This window comes from Bos indicus, chromosome 13 (genome assembly GCF_029378745.1).
Source record: "Bos indicus isolate NIAB-ARS_2022 breed Sahiwal x Tharparkar chromosome 13, NIAB-ARS_B.indTharparkar_mat_pri_1.0, whole genome shotgun sequence".
In the NCBI taxonomy this organism is placed as follows: domain Eukaryota; kingdom Metazoa; phylum Chordata; class Mammalia; order Artiodactyla; family Bovidae; genus Bos; species Bos indicus.
In genome coordinates, this window is record NC_091772.1 from 70,727,115 (window position 1) to 70,754,131 (window position 27,017).

A 27,017-nucleotide genomic window follows, 5' to 3' on the forward strand; every position below is an offset into this window, starting at 1 on the left:
TACCAGAGGCATCATGATGCTCTTATTAGAACGTCTGTCTCCTCTACCTGACAGCAAAGACCACGATGCATCTAATGCCAGGCAGCAGACTGCCTTCCACATGCATGAACCTCGGAACAGATAAAGCAGCCTCTTGGCTTTAGCAGCCTGCAGCCCGGCCTGTGGGAGCTGGCTCGGAGGCCGCAGCAGGGTCCTAGGGTCTAACAGCCTGTAAGTGAGGAGAATGCCTGCAGAGCCAGTGGTGACCGGCCAGGCCCAGGGCCGTGGGGGGAATTCTTCAGGCAGGCAGATGATGGATGCAGCTGTCTACCCCAGCTGTGCTGCCTGGGCACCTCCAGCTGCATTAGAACCAGAAGATGGGGAGACCAGGGCTTCCAGGAGTGCGGTTCAGGGGAAACTACATGGGCCTTGGGGTCACTGGGTCCCAAGTCCTACCACTATGTGGCTATGTGAAGCTTTGGCGACACCATTTCTCAGTTTCTTCATCTATAAAATCGGGGTACTAGCAGGAGCTAAATAATACCCTGAATACAGAGGACCTGGGGTGATGCCTGGCACAAAGTAGGAGCTTGGCAATAAAGATGAACCCCTTCCCTGTCCCTCACATCTGGGACTCTCCATCTGGACCCCTGGAGGCCTGCCTCTCCCTTGTGGGCAGGGGTTGTGTGTTCTCTCTCTTGGAGTCCCTGGAGCCTGGCTCAGGAACTCACTGACTCTACTAACGGAGCCATTCCTGCACGGCCTCACAGGATACTCAGCACACAGTAAGCGTTCAGTCAATCCCAGTCCTTTCCTTCTCGCTCTCCTCCTTCATCCAAGGCAGGGACTCTATTCAGAGAATGCCTGACACTTGCCATTCAGTCACTGCTTAGATGCCCTTGGAGATGGGGCCCCCAGCACCTCCCTCACTAGTGGGAGTCCTTGACCTGGGGGACCTCAGGCTGGCAGGGTTGTCCTAGCTTCTGTGATGGTCTCACCATAGCCAGCCATGTATCCAGCCCCTCCTGTTTCTCCCATGCCCAGGTCTCTTTCTGTAGGATGCCTCCAGCCCTGGCTCCTCCTTGGCCAGGGCTGTGGGTGGCCAGGGCTGTGGGTGACCAGGCCAGCCTCTGCCCCAGGACTCACCTCTGTCTGCACCAGGTTGACCCTCTGGGCCCGGAGCTCACGCACGCAGTTGAAGATGTCCACCACCCCTTCGTTCTCGGCCATGTCGAGCATGGTGTCGATGGCGATGAAGCAGCCGGTCCTTCCGGCTCCAGCACTGCAAGAGAGGACAGGGGCCTGCGTTAGGATCCCTGGGGTGGGGCCAGCTCTGTCCCCGAGGACCCTGCACACAGGCAGTATGCTGCACAGGTCAGACAGAATGCACTGTCTGGGATTCAGACAGAATCCCAGTGTTGGTGGGAGATCCTGAGCAAGTGACTAAACTGAGCCTCAGCTCTCTCTTTTGAACAAGCTGCCTGGTTTCTATGAGCCTTAGTTTTCTCACATGTAACACTCCTTCCTACGGGGTGCTTGGGAGAACTGATCTGTTCATTTCAGCTTCACACAGCAATTAAGCGCTTACTATTTGGGGTCAGACCCTTCGGATCAAATCCTGACTTGACCACTTACTAGCTGTGTGACCTTGAGTAAATGACTTAATCTCTCTGGGTTTCAATACCCTCATCCATAGAACGAGGCTGATAATAATAGCGTTAATAGCACAATCCATGTAAATTGCATGAAATTATGTTGATACAGCACAATATGTGCAAATTGCTTCACCCTGTACCTGGCTACACAGCCATTTCTCATAAACAGTTGCTACTTCTAGTCAACAAATATTTATTGAGCACTGGATGCTGGGCTCAGGAGCAGTGATGCAGAGATGAGTCAGACATGGTTCTTTCCCTGAAGGATTAATAGTCTGGGGAGGGGACAGCACGGAGAAGCAGAGAAGAGTAATATTTTTAAGTGCTTACTGAATGTCTGGAATTCTCTTAGGTACATAATGTATCACTCAGCGTGTGTTAGTTGCTCAGTCATGTCCGACTCTTTGCGACCCCGTGGACTGTAGCCCACCAGGCTCCTCTGTCCATGGAATTCTCCAGGCAAGTATACTGGAGTGGGTAGCCATTTCCTTCTCCAGGGGATCTTCCCAACCCAGGGATCGAACCTAGGTCTCTTGAACTGTAGGCAGAGTTTTTACCATCTGAGCCATCAGAGAAGCCCACAAAGTATATGTTGGCCAACCCATCTAATCTTCAGGACAGCCTCGGGACTGGGTACCACCCGGCTCAGGTGTGACAGGGTGGGTTGCTATGGAGACACAGACATGTGGCATCATGCAAGGAGGGCCTGATAAACACTTGCCACTGTCTCCCTCTCTTCCTTATGCCTGCTCTGGCTGCTCTCTGGGATATGGGACTTGATCAGGCGCCCAGGTGTGTCTGACTCTTTGTCACCCCATGGACTGCAGCAAGCCAGGCTTCCCTGTCCTTCACCGTCTTCCGGAGCTTGCTCAAATTCACGTCCATTGAGTCAATGATGCCATCCAACCTTTGAGGGTGAACATTTTACTGCCCTTGGACTGTCATGAGATGTAAAGCAGAGAGATACGCAGAATGCTCAGAGTCTGAGGGTGATCAGTATCTTCAGTGGCCTCATCTGCGAAATGGGGTTTCTGACTCACGCTCTGCTGCTGTGATAAAGGCACACGGAGACCGCCTGAGAAAGGGGCTCTGAGACAGCTGTAGCCCGTGCGTCTCTCCTTGATCTGGCTCGAGACCTTGAGTGACGTGGGCACTGTCAGGGCAGAAGTAACCTGCATGCAGTTAAGAGCATGCAGGGTCTGTAAAGATGGACTGGGCCCAAGGTCACACTGGAAAAGAGCGGCGCTGGGAGAGAGGGAGCGGGCACGCTGGCCTTCAGGTCCAGACATCTGCCCTCCTCTGACTCCGGATGCCCTTGACACAACACTGCACCTCCATCCAGGAGGATTCTAAGACGTGCCTGTCATTCCCAATGTGACTTTCTGGGTCAGAGCTGAAAATATCCCTTTTCCATAATAAGGTAAAACCTGACACTGTCCATTTTCTCTCTATGAAGGATCCTGTAGGCCAGAAATGGATTTTTAAAATAACAGAAATGAAGAAAAGCATACTTCAGGGGGCACCCCACCACCATACCAAGGAGCTGAAGGGGAGCATCTGGGGAAAAACGTTTAATACCCTGGTTCTGCCATTTCATACCTGTGCGACCCTAATGAAGCATCTACCTTCTCAGTGCCTTGGTTTTCTCATCTGTAAAATGGGAATGATAACCACGGCCACCTCTTAAGGTTGGGTGAGAAGTAAATGAAGTGATGTGGGTGAAGTGCGTGTGGAGCAGATGCTGTCAGTGCCAAGGCCGTGCCCTCAGGGCAACAGCAATAATGACAAGCTGCTACTGCTACTATTACTGTGGTTGTTTAGACCTCAGGACCCTGGTCTCATCAGAAAGGGCTGGACAGAGGGGACACAGGCAGGGTGCACTTAAAGCAAAGAATAAAGACCACTGGAGCACCCCCTCGCCGAGACAGCAGAGAATAAAGGCCACTGGAGCGCCCCTCGCCGAGACAGCAGAGAATAAAGGCCACTGGAGCGCCCCTCGCCGAGACAGCAGAGCATAAAGGCCACTGGAGCGCCCCTCGCCGAGACAGCAGAGCATAAAGGCCACTGGAGCGCCCCTCGCCGAGACAGCAGAGCATAAAGGCCACTGGAGCGCCCCTCGCCGAGACAGCAGAGCATAAAGGCCACTGGAGCGCCCCTCGCCGAGACAGCAGAGCATAAAGGCCACTGGAGCGCCCCTCGCCGAGACAGCAGAGAATAAAGGCCACTGGAGCGCCCCTCGCCGAGACAGCAGAGCGGCAGAGGCCCCCCGCTTTGGGGCCTTTCACTTACCTGCAGTGAACCACTATGGGCCCGGCTTCCGGGGGGTTGAGGAACTTGACCTGGCGGACAAAGCCGAGGAGGCCGGTGGCGTAGCAGGGGACGCCGTGGTCGGGCCAGCTGGTGAAGTGGAAGAGCCGGAGCTCCCGGATCTCGTGGTAGCCTTTCTGAGGAGAGAACGGGCCTCTGTTCCTCCAGCTGCTGCCCCCGTCCCCGCCCTACCCAGCACCCACGGCGAGCCCCGAGGCCACGAGCAGCCGCATCCAGCCTCCCTGCTCTCAGGGAGGACAAGGCCCTCTGAGGGTTAATAGGTGTTGGAGGGATTCCGCATCTGCCACATCCGGGAACTTGGGGGTACATACAGTAAAACTGACCGCTCCGCGGCAGGACTTCTCAGAGCCTGAGCTGCGCTAACGTACGCGCTGAATTCCCAAGGGCTCTGATAACACCCACGCTGTTTGCCCACAGGACCCTCTTTTGATAAATGTTTATGGGACTTGTATTCAGCAGAACAGATTCAGAAAGATGGCAGCCTCTGACTCCAAGTTCAAGCTGTTTCCAAGGGAACACGAGGCCTTTCGGTGTCAGAGGACTGGTGTTCTTCAGTTCTCCAGTCTTGTCTACCACAGTCTCCATGACTTTCAAAGTCAGAAAGGCAGACTTCTTCTGAACTAGATTCTTATTTGGGATGATAAAATGTGAAACAAAGCAAAGCAGAACTTCTCTGGCTGATGAGGACGGTGGGGCCTCATGCTCCCATCCTCCCCCTCCCCTCCCGCTTCAGGCTAAAGGGCGGTTCTCAACTAGTCCACAGACAAATGCCCCCCAACCACCTTTCTCTACTTAGCTATCTCCTGCAGATAGTAGAGGCGCTGAATAGGAAGGGTGTTTGATTGTCCTTTTTCCAAGATAGTCAGGGTGGGTTATCTGTGCCCAGCCTTGTGTTAGGCACTAGGAAGGTGGAAATAAAACCATAGTCCCTGTCCCTGGAACAGAGCATGGTGTAATGGGGGAGACAGGCCCCAAAGTGGACCTTTAATTCCATTAAAGTACAGAAAGGAGTGTGTAACCCCATTAGGGAGAGGAGAAATCAGAGAAGGCTTCCTGAAGGAGGGGGGTGACTGATCTGAGTCTTGAAACATATTAACAGTGAAAATATATAGCTGATGTTTATGAAGCATCAACTATGTGCCTGTTACTCTTCTGATGAGTTCAATGTATTCATTCATTTAATCCTCATATCATCATCTCTATTTTAGGAATGAGGGAAGTGGGGCTAAAGCAAGGTTAAGGAATGTGTCCAAAGTTGCACAACCAGTAAGCTGTAAAGTTACAATCTAAAGCCTGGCTGTCTGGCTCCACAGTCCGTCCTTCTAATGTTATGATACACTGAGGCCTAAGCGATACACAGCGAAGAGATGGAGGGATTCCGAGGCAAAGCAGCAGCTGGGGCAAAGGCCCAGGGACAGGACTGAGCCTAGTACCTGAACAGAATCACAAACAGCCCAGAGCAGCTCCAGAGGAGAGTGGAAGACAGGCAATGATGGGCAGCAGGGCCTAGGGAATGGGAGGTGGGGCGGGGGTTCGATCCTGAAAGGCTTTTTATTCCACTCTAAGACCTCCAGACTTTATCCTAGAGGCACTGGGGAGCCATAGTGGGACCTCATCCCAGAGGCACTGGGGAGCCGTGGGAAGGATCCCCAGGTGGTAGCACAGAAGGGGAAGGGCATCACCAGATGGGCACCTGGGGAGGATCACGGCAGCTGCTACGTGGAGGATGGGTATGGTTGGGTGAGTCGGGAGGCTGTGTAGAAGGCGCTGGTGCCCACCCAGATGCTCCTTCCTGGGCCACTGCACCATCCCCAGCTCCCTTGACCTTGGCTGTGAACAGCTCACAGTTACCCCTGCTTCACAGAGTTGCCCTCAGCTGTACAGGAGCCATGCCCCTTGGGAGCAGGCAACGGCAGCTGGCATTCAGTGACTAAGTGACTTGGTCAAGTTTGCCCAGGACTGAGGGGTTTCCCAGGGTACGGGACTTTCAGTGCTTCAGCCAGGTGGTCCTGGGCAAACCAGGATGATGGTTTACCCTCGTGGATATGCAGTGGAGTTAGGCTTAGAGTACAGTTCTCAAAGCATTGACATCCCAAGGCTTTTGCATCCTCAGTCCTGTGGCCACTTGGATCATCAATATTGGCGTTTTTATAAAATGGCAACTATGGTTTTGATAACTAAAATGATTCCAGACACTGGTGGGATGGAGTTGCCCCCAGTTGAGAAGCACATGTCAAGATTTTCTTTCCCCTCCAGACTCTGCATGAGTCTCCCCCTGCCTGGGATAATATTCCTCCTGCTCTTCCCTTGGCTGGCTCGTTCTCACCCTTCATTGTCTGCTTAAATGCCTTTGCCTTCGGGAAGCCCTCCCTGGTCACCTCATCCTCCTATGGATTTGTGTTTCCCCCCTTGGCATGTTTCCTCTGTGACATTTATCACTACATGTCCTTATTCTATTCCTTAATCTAGTGAATTCCATTTGTCCTTCCTACTAGCGGTGAGATCCTTTGGAGCAGGGTCCACATCTATGCTGACTCCTGATCTCCCCCTGGTGCCCAGTACAGGATGGGGGCAGAACAGCCCCTTGGTCACCACGAGTCCTGAATGAGCAAACAAGCTGGCTGGCGTGGGGGCAGGCTGTGCACAGCTGCAGGGCCGCTCACCTTCTGGACGGTGAAGGTGCGGATGACGTACTCCGCCAGGGGCTCTGTTTCGATCAGGGTGACTTTAATGTCTCCATAGACCTCCGTGTCATCGGGCCAGTAGCGCACGCACTTCACCTGCAGGAAAGGACAGGGACAGTACGAGTGAGTGGATGCCAAGTATGAGCGGCTGTCTCATCTGGCCTTCCCGTCATAATAAACTCAAGGGCAATCTCAGTGGACTTGCAGTCAAGGGGCTCCCAGTTGGCCAAGTGAAACTGTTAAGTTGCTCAGTCATGTCCGAGTCTTTGTGATCCCATGGACTGCAGCCTGCCAGGCTCCTCTATCCATAGGATTTTCCAGGCAAGAATACTGGAGTTGGTTGCCATGCCCTTCTCCAGGGGATCTTCCTGACCAGGGATCGAACCTGTCTCCTGCATTGCAGGCAGATTCCTTACCAACTGAGCCACCAGGGAGTCCCTCCCAGCTGGCCAGGGAGGGCTGGGGAGGGGCAAAATGCACAGGGACAGGCTGGCTACCGGAAGAGCCGGAGGTGTGGGGAATAAATGGGGTACCTTCCTTGGCAGAGTTCCTGGTACTTTTCAAACCCATGATCACACTAAGAGATCAACTAGGTCTGGGCGAGCCCTCCCCATGGTACAGGTGAGCATCACACTCAAACTGGGAGGTTTGGTGACTCGTCCAAAGTCACGTGGCGAGTTTTCTGCCCTTGGCAGAGCCCTTTTTCTGTGATAGGCTGGGGCAGCTGAGTAATATCAGCAGAGATGAAAATAAAAGGTGGGAATTAGTGCAGAGGTGGAAGCGGACGTGGCTGGGAGAGGGACGTTAACATGAGGTGGGGCTTGTGGGCCTTAAGGAGAAAGGCTCGTGGCTGGGCAAAGGAAGGCAGGTGCTGGGCTCTGAAGGAAGACATTTGCCACTGCTCTCTGCCCCGCACGTGGGTGCAGGCGCTGTGAACAAGCGACTCCCACACCTGGCTGCGAGTCACATGCCGCGGGAGGAGAAAGAGATGGTTTTCCCCTTAAAAGAACAAAAGTATTACCATTCCAGGGGACGCCGCGCGGCCCAGAGTGGCATTTCCCACAGTGTGTCCCGCTGGGTGCTGATAGGTGTTAGGTAAAAAAAAAAAAAAAAAAAGAAACAAAAACAAACAAAAACAGGTTTTGTGGTCAAATGAGTTTGGGAAATGCTGGATTAAACAAAGTTAAATAGGCCGCTTTTGCTACAGGACTGCTCAGCTGCTTGAACGTGCTAACGCTAACATCTTTGCACTTTCTCCGAAAGGGGCGAAGAGTCCACAGCATTTCCCAAACGTATTTAACCATGGAACCCTCTGCTAGCTAAGCATCCTGCAGACGAGCAGCCCATGGAACCCACTTAGGGAAATGCTGGTTTAGTGCCACAGGGTGTGGAGGCAAATGGACGCACTGTTTGTTCTAACGCTGTGAAGCTGTGAGGCTTCCAGGAAGTCCTGAGACCTCCCTGAGCCTCAGCTTCCTGTGATGAAAACGGTAGCTAACACTGTCTAATGGCTTTTACCCTCTCTGGCCCTGCTGACTAAGTCTTCTATGAATGCTTTACACAGATTACTTTAATGACTGGTTACCATACTCTGATGAAGTAGATATCATTAGCCCTATTCGTTTTACAGATGAGGAATCGGAAGCAGAGGGAACCCAAGAAAATGGCTCAGGATCAACTGTCAGTAAGGGTGGGGGAGCCAGGACGCAAAGCCAGGCCATCTGAATAATGACCAGGAACATCGTCCCGGACGTCTGCTGGGAGGGTGAAGTGACACAATGCATATCCCGTGTCTGGCAGAGAACTCAGCTCCTTCTCGGAACTCCATGAAGAGAGGACTCTCCTGTCCCTTCCCCCAATCAAATCAGACTCATAATCAAGGGAATCTGTCTCCAGTGGGGACATCTGTAGAACAGGCTAGAATGTGCCCCCGAATTCTTAAATCCTGGGCTGGATGTGTGGTCCACAGTAGCTGCTCCCTGGGCCAGAGTCCCTGGGGAGCGGTCTTGATCATGACCTCTACAATGAGAGTCAATAGTCAAGAGACAGTGGCTAGGTTCTGTCTAAATGACTTTATGGCAGTTACTCCACCCTTTGGGGTCTGTTCCCTCATCTGTAAAACTGGGGAATGGACTCAATAAGAGTGGGCTCAAGAACAAAGTCTCTTCTGGCCCTAAACTCCTGTTAGGTCATGAGATGTCCACAGCCGTGAATTACGACTGACAGCCCAGATCCTCCCCCTGCCCATTATCTTGGAGGCTGGGACTCCTTTAATTTTACTGGATTATCTGGTTCTTTCCAAAACACAAACTTACCTGCGCACTCTTTATTTATTTATTTATTTTTTTGCGTACTCTTTAGTTAGCGCATGTGATAAGTAAAGAGTCCTCCTTAATTCTAGCGTCTGTGCACCCTGCCTTTAAACCCAGCAGCCCACCCACACCACATCAAGTAGATGAAAGCGAACTGGCAAGAGCAGTCCCATTTTTAAGCCCTAGGAGTCGCTAAGGACCACAGAGGAGAGAGTCAAGATGAACAGAGTGAGAGACCAAGGTCTGGACCCTGAAGAATGTCAAAGCTTCGAGGAACAGAGGGTCAGATGCTGCTGAGAGACTGAGTGCCATGAGAAGAGGCATGAATGTGTCGACATGAAGGATGCTGGGGACACTGACGATGCTGGGATGGAGGAAACAGCTATTGGAGTGGGTGGAAGAGAACGAAAGTGAAGAAGCAGAACCTGTGTGTGGGTCTTCAGGGTTGGGCGGAATAGCAGGGACAAGAGGAAGCAGTTTCGTTTGCCTGTTTTCCATTTTTAAGGGGGAAGGTACTCAGGATGTTTGCATGCAGAGGAAAATGATCTAGCAATGGGAAAGAATTACTTTCCGAGTGAGAGGGGAAGGATGAGAAATTTTTGAGTGGAATCTGTGATTCAGGGCACTGGGATTTATCATATGAGGCTGGGCCGTAAGAAAGAGCCAATAGTCTACCATTGAAGGTCAACAGAAACAGCCAGGTCCAGCCCAATAATAGAGGGGAAGAATGAGAAGATGGTTGTAGACATGAGTAGAATGCAGCTTTGCAGTGTGAAGATGAGAGTTCACATCTGATGGCTGTGATTTCCTCAGTCTACGAGATGATGGCATCAGCAGAGTGTGAGGGTGGGGAAAGGGGTGGGGGTGGGGTTTTAAGGGTAGAGACCTTTATTCCTCGAGTGTGAACAGGAGGGAGGGTTTCTCCCTCGTAGGGGCCATGAGGGTGAAATGCAAACGAGAGGTGCTTGGAACAGAGAGATGCTGGGCAGTGGCTCGCCAGCCAGCATCCTCTATCCAGGCACCCATGGGAGGGGCTTACCCTGCCCACTTCCACGAGGTTTGTGACCATGACGATGCTGGCCGAGTTCTCCTGCCAGATCATTCTCCAGAAGTCCTTTACAGTCTCCTGCATGGGACCTGCCAACAGAGAACGGGACAGGGTCAAAGGCTGAAACTGCCAGGAAACAGACAAGAGGCTTGTCCCTTGTGGCTGGTCAGTGAAGGCTCTGGATGGGTGAATAACAGTGAGGTCAGCCTTCCCTGTCGGACACCCAAGTAGTTGAAACTGGGGCATGAGAACAGCCGCGCTCCAACGTGCAGGGTCTGCATGTCCGCAGCTTCTCCTCTTCACTGTCCTCCTGCTCAGACTCCTCCCAGAGGCTCCACTTTCCCACCAAGCCACCATCTTGTATTTGGGGTAAATAACATAGCTTAAGGGAATTTTCAAAAATTGGGCTCTAGATCCTCAGTGAGAAATGGGAAGGAAATTGAGGTGAGGGTGGGGTTAGAGGGCAGAAGAGCCACCAGGAGTCAGATGCTGAGAACACAAACGGAAGAGGCCCAATTCTCAGCTTGACAAATGCATCTGCCTGGAGCCTGGGCAGAAAGCAGGGCAAAAAAGAAAAAAGAAATGGGAGATAGGATCTGAGAGTCCAAAGCAATTTCCTTGGAAATTTCTCTTTTAATGTCCTGGGCCTTCATTGTTTTTAAAATTATAAGAGTAATACATCCTTTTGATACAAAATTTGGAATGCCATTTCTCTATATAAATATGTATGTATGTATTTATTATAAGAAGCATTCTACCTACTACATGTATTTCTCCATGCCCTTAAAAATTCTTACCATGAAATTTGTCATAGCTGCATAATTTTCCATAATATAGAAGTATCACAATTTAACTAATCTAACATTTGTTGGGCGCTGAAGATTTTTCACTTGTTTTCCTAGTAGATAACACTATGAAGGGTAGGTATCTTTATATATGTCATTGCCCATATATATAATCACCCACAGGATTTCCTCCCAGAACAGTTTGAGAGGGAGAGTAATTTTTAGATCTGATAACACCCTAGTAAGTTGCTTTCGAGGAGAGTCGGCATCCTGTCTCTTCCAGGTGTACAGCCATTGAGGAGATAAGGCACCATCAGCTCCAGTTGGGGATGGTGGGTATTGATGGCATGTGCCTGAGGCGTGCTTTTGGTCCAATCTCTCTTGACCATTTCCCAGTGACACCTCCCTCCTTTCTCCCTTACATCCCTCCCCCACTTCCACTGCTGAACCTGTCACCTCCTTCCTTCCCAAACAAACAAATGGGCAAACTAAAGGCCTCTGGAGCCTCTACAGCCCTGCTCCTATGTAACGTCTTGGCTGGTGGAAGCTTATTCCACTCCCCCCATGTAAGGCAAGGGCCCTTTCAGCTCTTACCTTGAGTTGCGATGTAGTGCCGAGGTCGATGGTACCCCTGGATGAGAAGAGAAAAGCACAGTGAAGGGCCTCTAGTCTAAGCTTGCAAATGGCCCAGTACTAATAGTTATCCTTTCCAAGGCTTGGTTTCCTTATAAACAAAATAAGGCTAGCATTAGACATTTCCCAGACAAGTGGCGAAGATTAAATATGCTAATGCACATAAAGTGCTGAGTCAACTGCTAAATGTTAGCTGTTCTTATGGTTCCTTGAGAGGGGCCCCAAACAGGCTTGCCTTGGAGCCATGGACTGGGAGCCAAGATTGGATGGGCATCAGTTGTGGCCAGGCACACCCAGAAAGAGGTGGAGAAGGAATTTTCAGGTTTCTGTGGGACATCACCCACCACCAAGCCTTTCCCGAGCCATGATTCCATGCAGAACACTGGGCAAGGCCCCAGAGGGCACCAGAGAGAAAACAACAATTGCACTGCTGACCCCTTGCGTGAGTAACAATTAGAAAAAGAGAGCTGGGAAGGCTGCCGCACTGCCTGTCTGCCACAGGGCTGGGCTTGGAACGGAGGCTCCTTTCACGGAGAGGGCCCCAGGTGGGTGTGACCCAGAGACTGACAAAGCCATTCTCTAATTCAGAGATATTTTCCTGTACATTTCAGGGTCTTCAGTAGACCCTGCTGGGCTCTGATGTGGGGTTACTCTGGTGCCTCATCAGCCTAATCATCGGGGAGAGGTTGAGGATGACTTTCTCTTCTGTCTGGGCATGGACTACATGGAGGGTCCCCTTTCTTGGTGCAGAGAGGAAATGTATCGTATTGGGTAGAAGTTCAAGTTTTGGAGACAGATCTGTATTTAATACATGACATTGAATGTAATCAGTAATAACTGAATGACTAAATGAGTAAACGAATGAATGGGTATGTCTAACAGATATAGATGCCAAATACGGAGCCTGTTGGTGGAAAGTTGTTGGAAAGTCCTGAAATTCCGCTTTTAATCTCAGGAGAACACAAGTCATAAAGTTTAATGAACAAATAAACTGTCAGTCCCAACCCAAGGCCAGCGTCATGGCTACAATGGTTGGATTAACCACCAGGAATCAATCCGCCCACCTAGACTCTTTGTATGAGTGGTCCTATCTTCTTAGGAAAGTTGTCAGCTTCTTGGGGACAAACACTGCCTCCTAAGTTTTAAAAAATCGTTCGTGGAGCCTAGTACAGTGTGAAACCCAGAGTGAATGCCCAATAAACAAGCTCTTGAGAGAGACCAACCAGGATGGCGGCATATAATTATTACAGAAATGCAAATCAACACCTCACACCAGTCAGAATGGCCTACACTTAAAAAAGTCTACAAGTAACACATGCTAGAGAGGGTGTGGAGAAAAGGAAACAGCCCCACACTGTTGATGGGAATGTAAACTGAAGCAAGCCACTGTGGAGAACAGTATGGAGGTTCCTCAAAAAACTAAAAATAGAGTTGCCATATGATCCAGCAATCCCACACCTGGACACATATCCAGAAAAAGCTATAATTCAAAGAGACACATACACCCTGTGTTCATAACAGCACTATTTACAATAGCCAAGACATGGAAACAATGTCTGTGGACAGATGAACGGATAAAGAAAATGGGATACATTTAGACAATGGAATACCCCTTAGCCATACAAAAGAACACAATAATGCCATTTGCAGCAACTTTGATGGATCTAGAGATTATCATACTAAGTGAAGTCAGTGAAAGTTGCTCAGTCTTGTCTGGTTCTTTGTGACCCCATGGACTATACAGTCCATGGAGTTCTCCAGGCCAGAATACTGGAGTGGGTAGCCATACCCTTCTCCAGGGGATCTTCCCAACCCAGGGATTGAACCCAGGTCTCCCTCGTTGCAGGTGGATTCTTTACCAGCTGAGCCACAAGGGAGGCCTGAAGTAAGTCAGAGAAAGACTAATACTATATGATGTCACGTATGTGGAATCCAAAATGGATACAAACCAACACATCTACAAGACAGAAACAGACTCACAGACACAGAGAACAGACCTGTAGTTGCCAAGGGGGAGGGCGTGCGGGAAGGATGGACTGGGAGAGTGGGCTCAGCAGATGCAAACTTTTCTTTATGTATATAGAAACAACAAGGTCCTACTGTATAGGAGGCGCTCGTGGCAGAGAATCTGCCTGCCAGTGCGGGAGATGCAGGAGAGGCGGGTTTGATCCCTGGGTCAGGAAGACCCCCTGGAGGAGGAGATGGCACCCCACTCCACTATTCTTGGCTGGAAAATTCCATGGGCAGAGGAACCCGGCCGCTGCAGCCCATGGGGCACACATACACACTGTAGAACACAGGGAACTATATTCAATACCCTGTGACCAACTATAATGGAGAATAATATGAAAGAACATAAAGAGCTGTACAACTGAGTCACTGTGCTGTGCAGCGGAAATGAACACCAACGCAGTAACTTCAATAAAATAAATGGTTAAAACAGAAAGAAAAGCAGCATAGCATGGTGGTTATGTGCTGACTCTGAATTTAATAGCCTGGGTGTGAATCCTGGCTCTGTTCCTTACAGGCTGTGTGGTCTGGGGCAGGTTACTTAACCTCCTGGGCCTTAATTGATTTTTGCTGTTAAACGGGGATAACAGCGTTTACATTATAGCCTTGCGGTTAGGATTAAGTGAGTTAATAGATGGCCGTTACCATGTGTCAGGCAGTAGTCTAGAGTTTAACATATACGCCCTTGCTATTATTATTTTACTGTGTATCTGGAAAGCATTTATCGAGTGCCTACCACGATTCAAAGTCTGCGTTGGCCGTGAGGGATTCTGAGATCCTTCTGATCATTCCCTTCTCTCTGCTCTCCCTCCAGATGTAGTAACTGAGGCCCTCTCTGAGCCGTGAGAGGTGGGGAGGACAATCAGAGGCAGAGAGCTCTGTTCCTCCCAGTCAAGACCGCCCGTGCTCTTCAGGATCACAGGAGAAACAGATTCTGGGAGTTTTCCCAGAGTAAGTCTGGGACTAGAAAATAGTACCCTGGAGTGTGGAAAGACGGGGTATCTCAAGTCCATGGTCTTCTGTCATCCCCACCATCATTCCAGCCCTCGTCCTCCCTGATCTGGGCCAAGGCCTTACGCTGGCCTCCCTGCCTCCTACCTTCCCATCTGGTCCCACAGCCCGTCTGCTTCCTGCCAGGGTAAACATCCCAATGCCCACCTGATTATTATTATTGTTATTATTTCTCCACTTAAGCCTGCAGTGGCTCCCTGCTGCCTATATAATAACGTCCAGGTGCTTTAGCGTGGGACTGATCACCTGTCTCCATCCTTGTCTCCAGACTCATTCCCAGCTGACCCTCTTGAGGCCCTTCCAGGTACCCTACGTCCCCAGCTTCCCACACTGCACTTCAAATGAATTCTCCTCCTGAGCTGTCCTGCAGGGCTTGGGAGATGCCCAATCAACACCCTTATAATGTATGTTACAGTAAGTTTTTTTTTTTTTAATACTTTCTCTTTCTGGGCCATTGGATAGGCTACCCAGAGCTGGGTGCAGCTTTTTCAGCAAAGGATGGTTGTGGCATACATGCATGAACACATCTTTTGAGGTGAGCTTGGGGCACTCCTTTAATGCCCCGGTTGGCAGACAAAAGGCAGAAGACAAAATGCATGGAATCTGGACGATTCCAACGTGCTTCCCTGGTGGCTCAGATGGTAAACAATCCGCCTGCAATGCAGGAGACCTGGGTTTGATCCCTGGGTCAGAAAAACCCCCTGGAGAAGGGAAAGGCTGTGCACTCCAGTATTCTTGCCTGGAGAATTCCAAGGACAGAGGATCCCGGCGGGCCACAGTCCATGTGGTTGGCAAAAGGGTCGGACACGACTGAGCGACTAACACTCTCACTTCACTCACAACGCACTTCAACATCAATGGGATGGAATTCTGAGCAAGGCATTCACTTCAGTTGTGGAGGTTCCATGACTTGGGTTCGCTATTTTGTTCGTTTGGTCACTCGGTCCTTCAATATTCAATCAACAGGTATTAACTGAGCATCTACTACTTGGTATAAGGCCCTAGAGATACAAAAGTGGACCAGATGAATATGGGCTCAGGTTCTAAGCAGCTTGTAGACGTCAACAAGTTGAGATAAGGGCCACTGAGGAAAAGATCTAGGGCTCTGGGGAGCCCCGCCGGGGAGTGGACTCAACTAAGGAGGCCAGAGAAGTGTTCTCTGTGAGCTCACTGCGGTTGAATGGACCTCTTAAGCCTGGTTTGCCCATCCCAACACCCCTGTGGTTCCCATTTCATCCCTGAAGCAATATTCTTAGCTTTCCTCCCACTCTCCCCACGCTTGCTGGCTGTCATGTTTCCATCCACAGGCCTTAGCGCTGGCCCTTCCCTGGGACTGCGTCAGCTGTGTCTGTCCCCACATAACCCAGGGGTTTGCTCTCCCCTCCCATCCAGGCTTCTGCTGGGACAGCAGTCACGTCCACTGACAGTCCATCCTGACACCTTTTTCGTTTTTTTGGGGGCGGGGGGGAGTGCTTTCTCTGCTTTACTTGTCTTCAGGGCACTTAACACCAAAGTCTTTGTTTATTTACATGCTTCCCGTCTGTTTGCCCGGTTGAATGAGAGCTCCAGCAGGGCAGGGCTGGAATGGGCTGGCTCGTGGCTGTGTCCCCAGCGTGGAGAAGTCTGCCTTGGCCACCACCTTGATAAATGCATATGGAACGAACGCCTGCCTGCTGCGGGCCTGTCCACACATGGCGCCCGAGTCCAGAGAGCCTCTCTGGCTCCTGGAACCCATATGGTCCCCTGAAAGAAAACATGCCAACGACCAGACTCTAGCAATTGGAGATAAAAGGAAACGGACTGCTCATTCGGGGCTCCTCCGGGCATCTGCCAAGAGCTGGTACAGAAACTTCCTAACCTTAAAAGAACTTTGAGTTCATTGAAGTCCCACCTACACAGCACACAGATCAACCGCAAACCTGCCTGGGCCTGCCTCCATCTGTCTGTGAGCAATGGGAAAGAGGTTTGCATCCAAAATGCATTTATCTCACTCTGTACTCATGCATCTGTTACTTACCGGGGACCCGGATATGATATTTATTTCCAGACTGGTAATTTATAACGGATTCAAGTGGCCAGTGCATCCTCGGGTGTGAGACAGGCCTGCCAGTGGGATGACACCGGAACTGTGGCGTCTGGAGGCCTAGGCAGGGCTGGCCCTTTCAGCTCATTATCCAGATGGAGTTGTTTTAATGCATCGTCAAGATCCAACTGGATAAATGATTCCAGCATGGGCAGTCAGCCCTTTGGAGGGCTGCATTTCTGGCTGGGTGGAAACTCGGGCCAAGGGGTGAGCCCGATAGCTACCTAGGGCGAATCCTGCCAGGCATCCCCATAGCGACCCCGGGAATCATGACTCTGCTGGAGTATAGAGTAGGCCCACACCTGGGGCAGTCCCCCCAACCCTGAACTGCTAGCACTGTGCTGGAAGCCTATGCTTGGTGTCTTCTCTGTCCCTCCACTGACCCTCTGTTCCCTTCCATGACCTGCTCGTGACAGAGGCTGTGTCTATCTAGACCTCTACGGAAGCTCCAGACCCAGCTCCTGACCACACCCAGGCCCTTTGTTAGCCAGCGTCCAGGGCAGGGGGATCTAGGGACCACACCAGGCATTTCAGACAGAGGGAATTCAGTTCAGGGAGCTGGTTATACAGGTGATGGTGGAGCTCAGATGCAAAACAGAGAACAGTGGGCCACCCAGAGATCGGCAATAGCAAGAGGCTGTGGCCATCCCTAGAACCAGCAGGTATAATGGGAGACGGAGAAGCCGCCAGAGCCCAGGAGCTGGGGCCACCTTGTTGAGGCTGGACCACCCTGGTGGTCCTGGTGGATGAAGCTGGAGCCACTGCTGGAGCTGCCACCCCAGGAAGCAAAAGAGGTGGAGAAATACGATGGTTTCTCCCTTCCTCTCACCCTCCTGTCTCCCACGGCACCTTCCTTAAAGGGGTCAGCTCTCTCTCCTCTCTGTAACCCACGCCTCCCCCCTACCGACCTCCCTCTGCCCACATACACACCAGCAATGCAAAGCAGAATGGGGAAAGACATGGAATATATCAGAGGGCAAAAGGTAAATGTCTAAGGTGAGGCTTAATGCATATTTGTTGAATCAGTGAATTATCTGGCTCAGCTTAGATTATGGGAAATTCTAAAGCCTGCCGCAGTACCGTATCACTTGTCTATAAAAACACCTGGGAGTCAGAAGGGCCCGGATGAGCTCTGAGCCTTTCATCAAGGTTCCTGGGCCTCCCAGCTGAGGCCCTGGGAAGCCTGGCTTGCATCAGTCCTGCTGGGATGTCTCTCTGGCCCCAGTGACCACACTTCCCTTTTACAAACTCGCTCACTTCCATGTACACCTGTCTCGGCTCCTGTTGTATTTAATCCCTTCCTCCATGTTCTCTGGAACACTGAAGCGGCCCCTTTCCTAATTGGGGGTCTTAATCCCAGACCCTCTTCTCTCTCATCTGCCTTAACCTCAGTAAAAGATAAGCCATCCCACAGCTCAGCTTTGAACTGGTCACATCCTTGATCAAACACTTTCCACAGCTTCCTCTTGCCTACAAAATAAAGTCCGACTTCCCATGTTTGATCACAAACCATCCATGGTCCGGCGCCAACCTTATTTTTCTCTATTCTCATTACAGAGTCTCTGCTCCCCTCACACTTTGCTGTGCCATATCCTCTGCCACATCGCAGCTTGTGCAGTGCTTTGGCCAGAGGCCCATCTCCCCCTTCTTTGATTTTAAATTCTACCTGTGCTTAAAGCTTTGGTTCACATCTCACTTCGCATTCCTGATGGAAGGGTGACTTTCCCCTCCACCTCTGAATCCCTGAGGCATTTTATCTGAACTTACGACACCCACTTTCTGGTTTGCCCTGGAATTATTGATGTGCACAGCTTATCTTCCCGCTAAGGTTTTAGAAGGTAGAGAACATGGCATTTTTAGCTTTCTGGTTCCCAAAGCATCCAACTCTGAAATTTTCATTACATAAACGGCTGTACCTTCAAATGAATGAATGAATAGGCAAACACACACACAGACAAACAAGAATTAACGGGACTTCCCTGAGGTATAGCAGTTAAGAATTCATCTGTTAAAGCAGGGGACACAGGTTTGATATCTGGTCTGGGAACATTCCACATGCCATGGGCAAGTAAGTCCCTGCATCACAGCTACTGAAGCCTGTGAGCCCTACAGCCTGGGCTCTGCAACAAGAGTCACTGCAGTGAGAAACCCCCGAACCACAGCTAGAGAGTAGCCCCTGCTTGCTGCATCTATAGAAAGCCTCTGCACAGCAACGAAGATCCAGTACAGCAAACAAATACATAAATAAAATTTTTTTAAAATTGAAGAATTAATGGGCGAATGAACAAGGCTGTCAGCCCTGGGCTCCACAGAGCAGACCACTCTAGCCAGCCTGAAAATGGGTACATCTTAAGACGGATAATCAACTTGGGTTACAAGAGTCACAGGGAGGAGCCAGACCCTGTGGACTTGCTCTAGGAGGGCCACTGTCTAGGGGACTGGCTGGGGGGAGAGTCACAGATTTGAGTCTGCTGCAGCCCACCCAGAACCCAGCCCCCAGCCCCACGGAGAGCCTCACATCGATGTAGTTGGCGTTGATATAGTCGGAGTGTGGGTCTCCATCCAGCACCAGCAGTCTCACTCGAGAATGGTCATCTGCAGAGAGAGCAGAAAACCAGGGGGTGAGTGATCCGAGGGCTTCGGGCAAGGAGCCAGCCCTGCCTGCTTTAGAGCTACCATCTATCTATCAGCACACACCAGGCATCATGCCAGTGACACACATTCTCCTGGAACCCCTGGCATCACCCTCAGTTATCATCCCCATTTACAGATGAGGAAGTTGAGGCTCAGGGAGATTACTCTGCCGTACAAAGGGCCTGTATATGCTCCTCTTTTTTCCCACCTGCCCTTCTGGTTCTGGTTTTGTCATTACTTTCTAGGGAGAGTCACCTGTCTCTTTAAATCTTAGAGATTTTGTCATTAAAAGCAGGTAGAGATGCCTTCTGCAGAGGACAATGCAGGAAAGACCACATGAAAACACTCTGCAAGTGTCTCGGGAAGTGAGATCAGGATTAAAATGCTCCATTTTCATGTTTTCTTAAAACCAGCAAATGTATCTATTTTCTACGCATGTACAAATGCTTTCCTTTTGCCTCTTGGAGTATTACTGCAAACAGATTGTCAGCCACATATTGTTATCAATACTATCATTCAAGTGAAGCTGACTAAGTCAATATAAAAGAGGTCATCAATAACTAAAAATCGTGTTACAGAGAATACCATTTTAAACACAATCTAGGCATAAACAAGATGTGCAGGCTTTAGTCAATGGCACGCTTACTTCAAATAACACCAAATAAAAATAATTAAGGAAAAAAAAAAACGTTCTTCAGCAGAAGAATCAGGCTAATCCTTTACAGTTAATTCAAGTGAGCTCCGACACGCTAAAAGACACACAAACAGAACGTCCGGTTGGGTCTGGCGGGGGGAGAGGCTCAGCTTGCTGTCCCCATCACTGGGTTCACATCACCGAGTGTTGCTGCACCTACTGGCAGGGCTGGGGTCCCCAAAGGTGGACTGGGGAGCTCTGGGCACCCACAGGGTCTATGAAGTCAGGTCAGCTTATCCTGTGGGCCTTTTCCCGAACTTTGCAGTTTATAAGCATATCTGCTACTACAAACCGGAACCCCCAAGAACAGGGACACAGCGTGCTTTGCTCCCTGTTCTATCCTCTGCACAGGTACTCAATAAGGACTTGGTGAGCAGGTGAGTGGATTATCTCTCTGGACTCTCACAACGACCTGGGAGAGAAGCAGGATGGATGCTGTTAACCTTTGTTACAAATGAGGAAACTGAGGCTCCCAAGGGCTGATGGGCCACATGGTCAGTGGATGGTGGAGCCTAGGAGAGTGAGGTTCTCTTAACTCTGAGCTCAGACACTCCTGATTCCCAAGAGGAGTCTAAGCAGGATAGGAGTAAGCACTTCAAGGATCCTTGTGCTTAGTCGCTCAGTTGTGTCTGACTCTTGGCGACCCCTTGGGGACTGTAGCCTGCCAGACTCCTCTGTCCATGAGATTTCCCAGGCAAGAATCCTGGAGTGGGTTGCCATTTCCTTCTCCATGGGTGCACAGCAGAGGCGTTAACGACAGCGAAGTGGTTACCTAGGTGATGGAAGAGTTGAGAGGCCAAAGGGAGGAGGGAGGAGTAATTCGGAAATAAACACTCACAAGGAGACACTGCCTCCCCAGGGAAGGTGGGACAGAGGGAGGAGGCGAGGGCCCCGGAGCCCGGGAAGGGGACACCTGTGGGAGCTGGAGCTGCGGTGGCCTCTCTGGTGGGAGCTGGAGAAAAGGAAGAGACTCCCTGGCTGTTCAGGAAGGTACCTGTGATGGGGACAGAGGGGAGAGACACCCCAGCTTTTTCCTTTCTCCCACCTTAAACAATCTCCAACACCAGCGCCCATCACTGGCCAAACCGAGCTAGTGGCCAGTTGTCAAGAGGTGGTGAGAAACACAACCTGAGGGGTTAGCTCCCTGTGATGGAAGGCTGAGCAGGAGAAGGCAAAGAATGGGATCCAGGATGGACAAGCAGGCTGGGGCTACCACCCTGCATCCGTGGTAGTGAGAAATTATTCAGTGAGGACTTCCGTGGTAGTCCAGTGGTTAAGAATCTGCCTGTCAATGCAGGGGACACAGGTTCAATCCCACATACTGCAGGGCAACTAAACCCGAGCACAACCATGAAAGCCTGCGAAGAAAAGTCACTGCGTCGAGAAACCCATACACCGCAAACAGAGAAAGCCCGTGAGCAGCACTGAAGACCCAGCACAGCCATAAATAAAATAATAAACATTCAGTGAGTCTAACCACTATAAACAATGATTCACTGAGCATCCGTCGTGTGCCAGGCACCATGTTAGACACTGAGCTACACTGGATGACACATTTCTTACTCCTCGTAGGGAGGAGTTTCCGTGGAAGCGACCAGAGGCAGGGAAGGAGGTGTAAGTTATCTCTGTGGGTGAGTGGGGCAGTAGGCTGTGATGTGGGGAAGGAATTTGAAGCTAATCTTTCTGGAGTGCATGGCAGACACTGAAGGCTTTACAATCATATATTTCCCCAAATAGCTCTACAGACTATTATGCTAATATCACTCTTATATGCTAATATTACAATGATGTAATATTCTTCCCATTTCACAGATGAAGAAACTGGGGCTCACAGAGGTTAAGCAAGTTTCCTATGTTACACAGCTTGCAAGTGGCAAGGCTGGGATTCTCTCAGGACTGTTTGCCCTTGAATCTCTGCTCTGTCCACACAATATGCTGTCCCTGGACTTCTACCATCTTGCAGGCACTGGAGGCTGTGCAAGGGTCTGGTCCCCAGCTCCTGCAGTGGGATTTCCTGGGGCGACATCCACCCAGCAGGGCTTCAAAAGACATCCAGCACCTGACTCTGAGCTCAGATTGTTAAGCCTTATTACCAGTGGTTTCAAAAAACTACAAGCCTCAAAAAAGTGAAAAATGCAAAATGCATTTTCACTCATTGGTCTAGTGACTTACTAATTCAAAAATCTCCTTTATTTATTGAGTTATGCCTGCCCTTGAGATCTAGAGCACTGGGAACAGAGGTTTAAAATGTTGAAAGGGTATTTCCTTTAATATAAAATGGAATTTAAAGTCTGAAAGCAAATATGATTTAAAAAGAAACAGAAACATTTATTTTAGCTATCTGTTCTTAAAGATGAGTAGTGTCTCTACATCAGGTATTTGTCAGTATCACCTCTTCATTTATTAAGAACAAGTTCGGGGATTTTGTGGCTGGTCCGTTGGCTAAGACCTCCCAATGCAGGGGGCCCAGGTTCGATCCCTGGTCAGAGAACGAGATCCCACATGCTGCATCAAAGATGGAAGACCCAGGTGCTGCAAGAAAGACCTGGCACCGCCAAATAAATAAATAGCTTCGGGAAGTGATATGTGAATGAGGCACTGAAAGTGAGACTTGACAATGGACAATGAGGGAGGGTCTTTCCATCAGAGAGAACAAACGCAAGAGCGACAGCAGGGGTCCTGGAAAAGCAAGCATATTGGATGAGCTACAAACAGGGTTTCTTGTCTTGTGAACATGGAGTGGCTGGGGACTAGCAGCCAGATAAGAAGCAGAGGAGGTGGGTGGGGCTTAGGCTACAGAGGGCTTTTTATTCCCTATTCAGGCGCTTAGATGCAAGTCACCAAGCCAGGCTCCGCAGAGCATCCAAATAGAGACTCTTTTCTGAGACAGTGGGAGCATACTTTAGTACAAAATGATTAAGATTTATTCTCACACAGGCTATTCTGTGGCAAGCAGGACAGCAGATCTGCTAATGGGAGGTCTGAAGCTAGGAGCCAGTTCTGGGGGCAAATCTTAGTTCCATCACTTAGCAAGTCCATTGGTCTCCCTAAGCCTTGGATTCCTTAGCAAAATGCTATACAGCTCTGAGAATATTGGGAGGATTAAATGAGAAAATGCAGGCATGAAAAGTGTGAGGATGTTAAGAGAATGAAAAGACAAGCCACAGATTGGGAGAAAATATTTGAAAAAGACTATCTGATAAAAGCCTTGTATCCACAGTATACAAAGAACTCTTAAAACTCAACAATAAGAAAACGGTCTAATTAAAAAATGGGCAAAAGATCTGAATGGAAAGCTCATCAAAAAGGATGTACAGACAAAAGATGAGCAAATGAGAAGATGTTCAGTATCATATGTCATTTGTTGGTGGCGGTGTTCAATTACTAAGTTGTGTCTGACTCTTTGTGACCTCGTGGGCTGCAGCATGCCAGGCTTCCTTGTCCTTCACTATCTCCTGGAGTTTGCTCAAACTCATTTTCGTTGAGTCAGTGATACTATCTAACCATCTCATCCTCGGCCGCCCCTTTCTCCTTTTCCCTCAATCTTTCCCAGCATATGTCATTGGGAACCGAAAACTTAAAAAACAAGAAGCTACCTCTACACATCTACCAGAACGGCCAAAATTCAGAATCCTGTAACACCAAATGCTGGTGAGGATGTGGAGCCACCGGAATGCTCATTCGTTGCGGATGGGAAAGCAAAATCTGTACAGCCAGTCTGGAAGACAGTTTGGTCATTTCTTCTAGAACTAAACACACTCTTATCACATGATTCAACAATTTCTGTCCGGTATTTGCCCAAATGAGTTGAAACTGACCGTCCACACAAAACCTGCACATGAATGGTTACTGCAGGTTTACTCACAACTGCCGAAATTCAGAAACGAACAAGATGTCCTTCAACAGGCAGACGGATAAGTAAGTCATGGTTCTTCCAAACAATGGGACTTGGTAATATAAAGAAATGAATTCTTACGGCATGAAAGGATATGGAGGAAATATACATGCACACTGCTAAGTGACAAAGCCAGCTGAAAGCCTTCATACTGTATGGTTCCAACTCTGTAACATTCTGGAGAAGGAAACACTACGGAGGCAGTAAAAAGATCCATGGTTTCCAGGGACCTCTGGGGAGAGGTGAATAGGTGGAGTGCAGAGGGTATTTCGGAGAAGGCAATGGCACCCCACTCCAGTACTCTTGCCTGGAAAATCCCATGGACAGAGGAGCCTGTTAGGCTGCAATCCATGGGGTTGCTAAGAGTTGGACACAACTGAGCAACTTCACTTTCACTTTTCACTTTCATGCATTGGAGAAGGAAATGGCAACCCACTCCAGTGTTCTTGCCTGGAGAATCCCAGGGACGGGGGAGCCTGGTGGGCTGCCGTCAATGGGGTTGCACAGAGTCGGACACGACTGAAGTGACTTAGCATAGCATAGCATAGCATAGAGGGAATTTAGGGCTGCGAAACCTCTGCAGGATCCTTTCCTGGTGGATCCCTGTCATTATACATTGTTCATCTCCTGTAGAATTGCACAATACAGGGTGGATTCAAATGCAAAGGACGGACTTCCGCTAATAATAATGGATCAATTTTGTTTCACCCCTGTAACAAATGTGTCACACCGATGCGAGCTGTTAGAAATAGGGGGAGCTGAATGTGGGAGGGAGGCAGAGGGTAGAGAGGAGCTCTGGACATTCTGCTTAACTTTTCTGAACCTGAAACTGCTCTTTAAAAAAGAGAAGTGTGACAACGGTGCCTGGTATGCAGCAGGTGCTTGACAAATGATGGCTCTGGGCTGGGTGTGAGGTGGGCAGTGAGCTGATGGCAGAGGTGGTTAGAAACTTTATGCTTCCTATTTGTCCTTCCGTACAAAATGTCAATCCATCTCTCTGCAGAGGCAGAGTTATTGTGTATATTCATGAAAGGGCAGAATTCAGCTATGAGTCCACCAGAAAGGCATTGCAAGGAGCAGCACTGCCCTCATGGTTTATTTATTCCTTCTGGGAGATGCTAATATTATTCTGTGTCTCCTTCCCCTTCTAACTTTATATAATTAGAAGGATAAAAAATTGTGTTTATCCAGACGTACATGGAGAAAGATGGGGCAGCCAGCAATGTAAAGGAATTTATACAAAGTAATTTACAAGCAGCCCAGAACGTTCATTATGCTTTATCTATATTTTGCAAGCTTGAGAAATAGCTAATCTGGTACTCCTTGTTTGATATTCAAGACGAGGGAGGAAGTCACATAGAGGAGAAACAAGCTCCTCGATGGTGATGTAAGAGGAACTGCAAGAGCCTGGCCAGGAGATGAAGGGCCAGCTCTGGCTCAAGGGGAGGAAAAAACCAGTGGAAGGTTTTTTCCTTCCAGTAGAAGGAAGACATAACTGGAAAGCCACGGAGATCCAAAAAGCGCCCCACCACCTGCCCCAACACAACTCAAGAGGAAACACTGTCCCTCTAGAATCAACCTGTTCCTTGTGGTTTTAGGACAAAGCCCAGCGGGAGGTTGTAGAAGTTTAACAAATAGCTCTCTGGAGAAAGCAGTGGCCCTGATCTGTAACATCTGCTGACTTCTGTGATATAAGTACTCCCACCATGACTGATACCAAGCTGCCAACATGGCATCAACAAGCTCACAGAATTCCTGAAAATTTCCCCATCAGCTCCAGGACACCACTGACCTGACCAAACCCCACAGTGCTTTGCATGATCTGAGGGTCTGGGGCCTGTTTCCCACTCCAGCCCCATGCCTCCCTCCCCACGTTACCCATCTTTCTGTTGTTCAAATGAATGACATCTGCTCTGACCACAGGGCCTTTGCACGTGTAAAGGGACACCCTCAACCCCACAGGCTGGCAACATCTCACTCTTCAGCTCTCAGCTCCATCTTCCTTTCTCAGGAAGCCTTCTGTGATCTTTCCATCTTAGACTCTGACAGCTTCCTGTACTTGTCTTCAGAGCTCTTAGGACAGTTGTATTTCTGAGACTATCGGACTAACCCATGGCTCTCCTCCACACCCTATTTAAGAAAGGGCACCCCATTTACTAAACCCTCTACAGGGTACGGCACAAAGTAGGTGTTCAACAATTATCTGTTCAATATATGAATTATACTGTGTTTGAAAGGCTGAGAACCAGAAAGGGGCTGGGTCCTTTGCTTTTAGCCATACAGTTGATTTTAGGTAACTTGGCTTGAGTTCCGGGCTCTTCCCTGTACGCAAGGCTGGCATAGTAAGCCTGGATCCTGGCTCAAATTCTTCCTCTCCTTGTAGCTGACCCTCACCCCACCTGCAGACCCAAGACTGACTGCCAGCTATTGCCTCCAACAGGAGAGAGGCAGGGGACGGGCAGGCTCTGAAGGCAGACCTGAGGTCTATCACTAACTCTATCAACCTGAGGCAGCTGACTGACTTTCCCCGAGCCTCACTTCACCCAATGACATCATCAAAACCCTCTCCACCTCTGCAAACTTGTAAGGATGAAAAGCAGTAAGAAATAAAAGTACCCGCTGTATTTTAAGAGCTCAATGCAAATATGTAAATTCAGTTTTATTATTGTTTTAGACCAGTGGTTTTCAAAATAGCCAATAGCATCAATGATACCTTGGCCAATAGCATCAATGATACCTGGGAACTCTTTAGAAATGCCAATACTTGAGTCCCAGCCCAGACCCACTGAATCAGAAACTCTGGGATGGGGATGAGTAATTTGCATTTAATAAGCCCTCCAGGAGATTCTTTTGCACACTCAGGTGTGAATGTACAGACCATTCAATGTTCAGTTATTTAACATAGGGGTGCCATGGCACTTCAATATGTCTTGGGCAAGACGAAAATATCTTACTGAAACTGGCCCATGAGACTAGAGACCCACCTGCACTGCGTGTAAGGTACAAAAATTTATCTTTGTGAAATGTGTAAGGTGTTCCAGGTACTATTCTAGAAGCCCATGGATGCCATGCCATTTGATTCTCATAGTAACCCATTTTATGGATGAGGAAAATCAAGGCTCCAAGAAGTTGAATAACTTAAAGAGAAGGTGTAAGGTTGAGAGCTTCCTTATAAAGTGGTAGGGACCCTACCCCTCCAACCCCCACCACTGACACCCACTGTCTCCACACCCCCTCTATGCCAGTTCTGACTCTGACACCATCCC

The 27,017-nt window shown here is 49.5% G+C and overlaps 1 protein-coding gene across 12 annotated transcripts in view; it reads right to left on the reverse strand.

Moving 5' to 3' along the window:
• Nucleotides 1-27,017, reverse strand: part of PTPRT (protein tyrosine phosphatase receptor type T) — a 1,149,770-nt gene that overhangs the window by 36,268 nt on the left and 1,086,485 nt on the right. For 6 of the 12 annotated variants that reach the window (XM_070801694.1, XM_070801700.1, XM_070801698.1 and 3 more), the window contains 7 exons: nucleotides 19,047-19,123; nucleotides 11,386-11,422; nucleotides 9,998-10,095; nucleotides 7,668-7,727; nucleotides 6,626-6,742; nucleotides 3,924-4,078; nucleotides 1,126-1,261 (listed from right to left, as the gene is read on the reverse strand). In XM_070801694.1, the coding sequence (XP_070657795.1) occupies nucleotides 1,126-1,261; nucleotides 3,924-4,078; nucleotides 6,626-6,742; nucleotides 7,668-7,727; nucleotides 9,998-10,095; nucleotides 11,386-11,422; nucleotides 19,047-19,123 (680 nt within the window). The remainder of the gene's footprint in view (nucleotides 1-1,125; nucleotides 1,262-3,923; nucleotides 4,079-6,625; nucleotides 6,743-7,667; nucleotides 7,728-9,997; nucleotides 10,096-11,385; nucleotides 11,423-19,046; nucleotides 19,124-27,017) is intronic. The other 6 variants (XM_070801706.1, XM_070801705.1, XM_070801704.1 and 3 more) reach the window with 1 other exon arrangement.